This window comes from Pundamilia nyererei, unplaced genomic scaffold, assembly GCF_000239375.1.
Source record: "Pundamilia nyererei isolate P.nyererei 1_Seehausen unplaced genomic scaffold, PunNye1.0 scaffold00121, whole genome shotgun sequence".
Lineage (NCBI taxonomy): Eukaryota > Metazoa > Chordata > Actinopteri > Cichliformes > Cichlidae > Pundamilia > Pundamilia nyererei.
Genome location: NW_005187522.1, coordinates 1,235,155 through 1,242,408, shown reverse-complemented (window position 1 = coordinate 1,242,408; position 7,254 = coordinate 1,235,155). Strand labels below are relative to the sequence as shown.

The window sequence follows — 7,254 nt, the reverse complement described above, 5'->3', positions numbered from 1 at the left end:
TAGATATATACATATATATCTATCTATCAATAAATGGAGTTTATCTTTTATCACAGATGCGTTTCGCTGGTTCAGGCAAATTATCTTTCCTTGGGGTCAATAAACACATCAGGTCATAGTGGATTAATAGAAGAAAAACACCTTTGATTTGAGCCTGACCTCATTTGCTACAGCCTGACTCATTCTCTCTTTGTTTATGATAAAAGTGCCTGTAGCAGTTGTACATTCAGATGTTGTTTTCATTCGTATAACATATGAAAGACCAGATTTATAACTTCAGGGGCCTCTACTCCCACTTTAATATTGTTTTATAATACTGTAGAAAAATGAAAATGTCTTATTTTATATACGGTCTTCTTTTTGTTTCTCATTTCTATGACACGGGCATTTTAATAATGTACATTTGATCAGAAATTCACTGCCTGTTTTCCTGACATCGCATATCTTTGTATCCTTACGTGCTCAAAGTTTTTAGGTTTGTGTCTTGATGTCAAATTCTCCTTTGTGTGTCTTGCAGTTGGGCGAGGACACTTTCAACCGCGCTAAGTTGTTGAACGTTGGTTACACGGAGGCTTTGAAGGATGCAGAATATGACTGCTTCATCTTCAGTGACGTTGACCTGATCCCGATGGACGACCGCAACCTCTACCACTGCTACGACCAGCCGAGACATTTTGCCATCGCCATGGACAAGTTTGGCTTCAGGTGATGGAATGAGATCCAGTTTCACCACTCGTTTGTCTGAAACACTGACAATGGTTTTATTTGTCTGGTGGACTCTATACATGTCTTGCCAACTCCAATTATTGTTGTACATCATTCTTCTATGCTGTAAATACATTGAATTTAAATCTGCTAGTTCCTGCCTAACTGAATTTCCCCTACAGCCTTTGTTCTGACAGACAATCGTGAAAGAACAGTCTTTAATTTGAGTAAATCTCATTATACTTTGAATCCCTTGTCTGCAGCCTTAATTAGTATGAAAACTCACCACAGTTCACTGCTGCCAAGTTTGATCAGTTCGTACTAACAAGAGCACATGTTTCAGAGTGTAACTAACGAGTTTGGACTACAGCAAGTGAAGAGACCTTTGGTAACTGTGAAGCCTTTGTGCGAACTGAATTAGCTGGATGAGCCTATTATCAAATGTTATTACTGTTTCATTGCTGCTGTCTTATTTGCCATCGTTACTTTTAATTGAGTCATAATAAACAAAATATATGTGCTAAACAATTGTTAGATTTTAGAAAAATATTTTCCTCGTGATAAATTAATAATTTAGTCTCAATTCCAAACTTATTGGGGTATAGATTTTTTGCTTAGACTGCTCTTGTCTAATCACACAATTAATATTTTTGGTTTTTGGTGTTTCTGTTACATAAAATAAGGAAATTATCAATGATTATCATTCAGTGTATAAAATCTAATCGGTATCTTATAGAACTTTATGATAATGCAGAGATAAAACAATCATCAGGTATTGTAGGATGAGGACCCAAATGCAGACTCCAAGACAACAACATAGTCCCAACAAAAAAACCTCAGCTAACTCAAATAAGCCCAGGAAGTCAAAGAGTGCGGACACATGGGAAGTTTAACAGACTCTGTGGCAAAGACTTGGAGGAAAGACATGGCTATTTATACACATAAGGTTTTCAGGGAAATGGAGACACAACAGACTCGCATTGAAACCAACAAAAAAACCTTTCAGATAAAAAAGGTAATATTTAAAGGTGTATGTTTAAGTAAAGGTTTATACTCTAAATAGGTTCATGTATTTCCTTAGCAGTTTATTCAACTTCAGCTCCAGTTACGCAGGTCTTTAACTGGTCTGGTCTGAAACCATAGACAACCACAGGTCACTAGACAAAAAGGTGTATTTCATGACTGGCTGGTGAGTGGCTGCTGAAGGTTGTTGGCACTACCTACATGTAGGTGAAATTCATTGCTCAAGGTTTAAAGTGTTGTGCTGAAAACTTCTTGCGATTGCTTTGCTCACTAACAGATTGTTGTGGTCACCTACCCTGTGTACTTTGCAATCATTATCCCACTGCTTGCCAAGCGGTAGACAACCTGTGAGACAAAGGAGAAAAAGAAAGAGTTCACCTTCAAACTAACACATTTCAGAATATGTAAGTTTTACTTTGAAGGCAAATACTCTGAAAAAGTGCATTGCACAAGTTTCACTATCATATGTAGAATAGTTGACAAGTGTTTGCAGATAAGTTGGTGTCTTCCATGCAAACTCCTTCCTACATGGCTGGGGGATAGGAAAGGGAGAAAGAAATATGAAGGAAAAGAAAAACAAAGGGGAAGAGGGACAGTGAGAAAGGGCACTTAAAAATAGTGTGCAAACTCCTGGAAACTATTGTAGGCTGCTTGCAACCAATGCAATCAGCTCCCAAAAACTGCCAGCAATCTGTAGCAACTACTTGCTAACCAGTTGGAGAACATACATTTACCATAGTTATCAAAGGTTAACAGGGGTGCAAACAAGTCTGTAGGCCTGTGTGACTAGGGCCTTTGTGTTTTGGGGGGACTGGAGCCAGCTGTCATAAGGCAGAACGCAGGTAAACCTAGGACAGGTCACTTGCTCAGTTAGAATTACTGAATAATCCAACCGATGTGTTTCATTGGGCTCTACGTTTCTAATTTCTAATGCAGGATAACCCAAAGAGGTCCAGAGCCCTGAATGGCTGGGTCCTGTCTAAGCATATTTTTGCATAATGACAATACACCTACCCTCAATTATCTAAAAGCACTGGAAGTATTGATGAATACTCTAAACATGGCCAGTGATGTGACCTGGCCATCCAAAAGCTGTCAGTCCACAAGAGTTATTCTACTGAAAACCCTCAGGGGCTCCTGCAGGTCCCTGATATAGTGCTCAATAAGCTAATGCTATCTGGCAACAAATACAATGCAGGTGGTAAGAAGGGCTGAAGCTTACATTTCTTAATAGCAATTAATCAGTAAAGACTTAAAATGGTTTCATCAGGTTTTTTGGCTCCTCTGAAATGAAGAAAAGGGCATACAGTGAAAGGACAGCCTGGAGGTGAGAGTGACTGGAAGGTCAGAGAATTGATTGTGGTTAATTACTTATGTTAAAATTAGATCGTTGAAGAAAACTGATTCCAAGGTCAGCGTGGTCTGAATCAGCCCATGAACTCATTTGTTCAGTACTTCAAATTTAAGCATGTAAAAAGTTCATAAACTTCTAAGCTGTGCAAGAAAAAAATGCAGCAGACTCCAGTGACTTTTGAGCACATTTTTAAAGTGAGTACCTTTCAGTATTTTGGCCCCGTCGTTTTATGAAGGCAACTTCAGTCATTTCAAAATGTAAAAGGAGCAGACGTTTCTGATAAATGGTGGAAATGGTAAAAACACTAACAGTGAAAGTCAGGTCACATTAAGTGCTACTCCATTACCTTAGCACCTCAAAACACCAAACAGCTCTCTGAGCAGAGTGTGTCACCTTGAAGTCCATTTCATAACTCTGACTTTTTCAAAAGTATTGCACAAATTATGTGCTAGAGCTTCAAGAAAAAGGTTCAGAGGTTCTTTAAGCTTTTTCATATTTCTACATAACATGACCTGACATATCAGAGTTTCACTAAATTCTTTAGGTAGAAAAAGAGAACCTGATTTAACAAATTTAAAAGTATGTATAACACTTATGTGAACCTGTGCTTTTTATATCGGATCAAAACTGCAAGCCTTTATTAAGGTTGATTAAATGCAAAACAGTAAATTCAGAAAAAGACGCAAACAAAGTCCAAAAGAAATACAGAACACTAGGTATTCAAGGAATAACTAAGGTTGCCAGACAGGAACAGACTACAAAAACAAATACACAGTATAACACAACCATGAACTGAGGCCTGAAATACAGACATGAGGTAATCAGGGGACACAGGCAGTGATGATGAGACACAGCTGAAACTTTCTTGTCTCTAAACAAGACAAAGAAGTAAAACTAAATATAAGAGAGAAATTACTTACAGAAAGGGAATAACTGAAAACACAGAATATAGAAAACTTGACACAAGACAGGGAACAAGAGTTCATAGAAGACAGACTGTAACCAAGACTCAAAGCCTAATGGGAACTGATCGCACACGATACAGGGAAATACTGGAACAATCAATACCTAGAAATAAGAAACCGTAAATGCTAGTGAATAAAAGAAAAGAAAAGCCTGAGGAACGGCTAAACTCAACTACAAATAGCAAGGGCAGCTAAGCACTAGAGGTAAATGCTAAGGAAAACAACGAGATACATTATAAGAAATAAGCTTACAAGGAATCAAACAGAATATATTTAATAAAAACTCCAAAAACCCTGGACCATGACACAGGTGCCGTTTCCTCACATGAAGTGTGGGATGTCACTTCACTATCTCTTGAAATTAACTGCTGTTATAATTCCAAATTAATTTCTAATTAATTTCCCTTTGATGAGCAGTGGCTTTCTCGTTTAGCTCTTCATTTTTAAAGCTGGTGGACTCATGAATTGTAAGACAGCCCTTTAATTACTTAGAAATTACCCTGGGTTCCTTAGTGACATTGCAGATTATTATTATACACCTTGCCTGTGGGGTCTTTGTTGGTTGACCCTCCTGTGTCGGGTTTTTCAGATTCATTCATTTACAAAACGTTTGTCTGATTGTAGATCGGTGGATTCCAAACACCTTTTAGATAGTTTTGTAAACTTTCCCAGGTTCCTGAGCATTAACAGCTCTTTTTAGGTGGCCTCATTTGCACCATTCAGGCTCAGGTGTCATAATAGATCTGTATTTCACAAGCATCTGATTGCCTTTCCATAGATGAAAACACTGTTTTTGTTTCCAAATTAATGCCGATTCCAAAGTTTACATAGTTTCCCCCACACAGATGAGCAATATTGGGTCTACTGACTTCATCCAAGAAAATATTTATTTATTTAAATTTTAGTTGTTCTTGGTTTCCCCTCATTGGATGACGTTTTAGTTTAAATTTATGCAGAAATATGGAAAACCTCACAAACCTTTTTTTGTGGATGGGAACATTATGAATGTGGTCCAGTATATTCAAATAAAATACAATTATGCTTGTTTATTTAAATGCGCTGCTCTAATCCTGAAGGTTTATTAGCACACTTATTTCATGACAACTTCACACATTCAAGCTATTTGAACATTAGTTTTACAACTTTAATATTTCTCCCTAACATTAATTAGTAATTACTGAATAATGAACTCTGATGCACAGTGGTACACAGCACAACAAGGGGATCCTGGGTTTGAATCCATTGGACGGTTGACCCCTTCTCTGTACGGAGTTGCATGTTTTGTGTGGGATTACTGCTCCCACAGTGTAAAGACATGCATGCTCAGTTAATTGGTGGCTCTAAATTGGCTTTAGATGTGTATATGAGCATGAACTGTTGTCTTTCTGTCTGCTTTAGCTTGAAATGGGGTACACACTGGACAAGCTACCATCTTTTATCCTACGAGAGCTGAAATAGGCTTTTGTACCCCTTTAACCTGAAGTGGTTGAGAAAATGTATGAATGGGTTTTTGCGTGATGAGAAAACTTTCAGAAACTTTAATCTACAATTTTTCATTTTGAACTTTGCTCAAACCACTTCTCCCAGAGTATTAAAAGACTAGTTTATAATGAACTTGGCTTCATGGATATGTTGTGTAAGGATTCAGGAGACTGACTGCCTGCCTCTCAGTGTAATGTACAGAGCCCGAGTGCTGCGGATCAGAGCCAGAAGAAGCTCAGGTCAGACAAGGAGCCTGGAGTTTTTGAAGTAATTAGAAAAACATTTATGGCCTTTTGAGAGAATCGCCTTGACTGAGCTCTGATTACTGATGTGTGTTTCTGCATGTTTTCATGTCACAGTCCCAGAGTCATTGGTACGCAGACGTGTTGTGTTTACTGCCACTGAAGAGGAATTAATCTCGTTCATTTACAATGTCATTTTCCCATCGGCACTCATTAGGCTTGCTAATGCTAACACAACCAGCAGCACTGTGCGACCGACCGGGCCCGACACGATCAGCTGGTGTTTTTCTTCTGGGGTGACAGCTGCTACCGTTTATGGGTGTCAGCATACGCCAAAGTCGTACCTTTGTCGCCACGGTCAGTGAGGAGCTGAACAGAAAATGCTGTGTTGGCAACAAGCGATTATGTGTAAAGATCAAAGTAGGAGATTCCAAAGCAGAAGTGATGAGAGCCACTACAGGGTGAGGTATGGAAGAGGAAGGGGAGCGTATGGACTGGAAATAAGATGAGTGATTATGATGGAAGTAGGGAAGCCATACCGACTGGAGTCTGCTGATGGTATCGTGTGAAGTTGTCGGTTCAGTGTAATTTAAAAAAGAATTGGCAGAACTGTCCCCAGAGTTTTGTTGTCTTTGTAGGAAGATTTAATAAGAACTTCACTCCCCCAAACAAAACATGCAGTTCGGCTCTCGCTCACTCTGAATTTTTTGCTTTTCTTTTTCTTTTCCCTCAGCATGTGTCCTTTTTAAGCACACACACACCTGACCATATTGTTGCTGGGACAGCTTGTGTTGCAACATACGGTCTCATTAGTTTTCACTTGTCATCTTTCAACAGGGAGCTGTCAAAAATTGTACAACACTGTAGAATACACACACACACACACACACACACACACACACACACACACACACACTGCCCTTTGGTTAGGCTCCAGGCTCCTGTCATGACATTTCCAACCAATGTCCGTTGGACTGTTCTCATGTCTTTTGAGGAAAAATAAAACCCTGCTTGGCTCCTGTTGGGTCTGTGTTGCCACAAGCCCCGCTAGTTTAGAGACTTATTCCTCATGAAGAGCGGAAAACAAGACAGAACATCTTCAACCGGCTTGTCACTCGCTAACGAGGGAAGTTTTGGGTCAGAACCAGCTCTTGGAGCTCACGCTCCTCACCTGACTCCAGCCCCAAATCCTTAAAAGAGCAGCTTTCCTCACAGCTATATATTGACAAACTGTTACAATACACATCACAGCACAAGCACCTCCCTCTGTAAAACCCCCCTTAGTTACACTATGTGTGTGTATGTGTAAGCACCTGTATGCATGAGCAGGAATGTGTGTGTGTGTATGTGTATGCATGTGAGAATGTGTGTGTGTCATGGGGGTGCGTTTGTGTGACCTCCTGCTGACCAAAAGGGTCATAAAAGCAGGAAGCTTACAACACAAAAAACATGCCTTCCAGATAGGATGTATCTGCAATAAAAC

General features: G+C 39.4%; 1 protein-coding gene across 1 annotated transcript in view; it reads left to right on the top strand.

Moving 5' to 3' along the window:
• The window catches only part of b4galt2 (UDP-Gal:betaGlcNAc beta 1,4- galactosyltransferase, polypeptide 2), a 197,965-nt gene that overhangs the window by 152,786 nt on the left and 37,925 nt on the right, over positions 1-7,254 (top strand). The window contains exon 5 of the mRNA XM_005742547.1: positions 518-705. Within this exon, the coding sequence (XP_005742604.1) occupies positions 518-705 (188 nt within the window). The remainder of the gene's footprint in view (positions 1-517; positions 706-7,254) is intronic.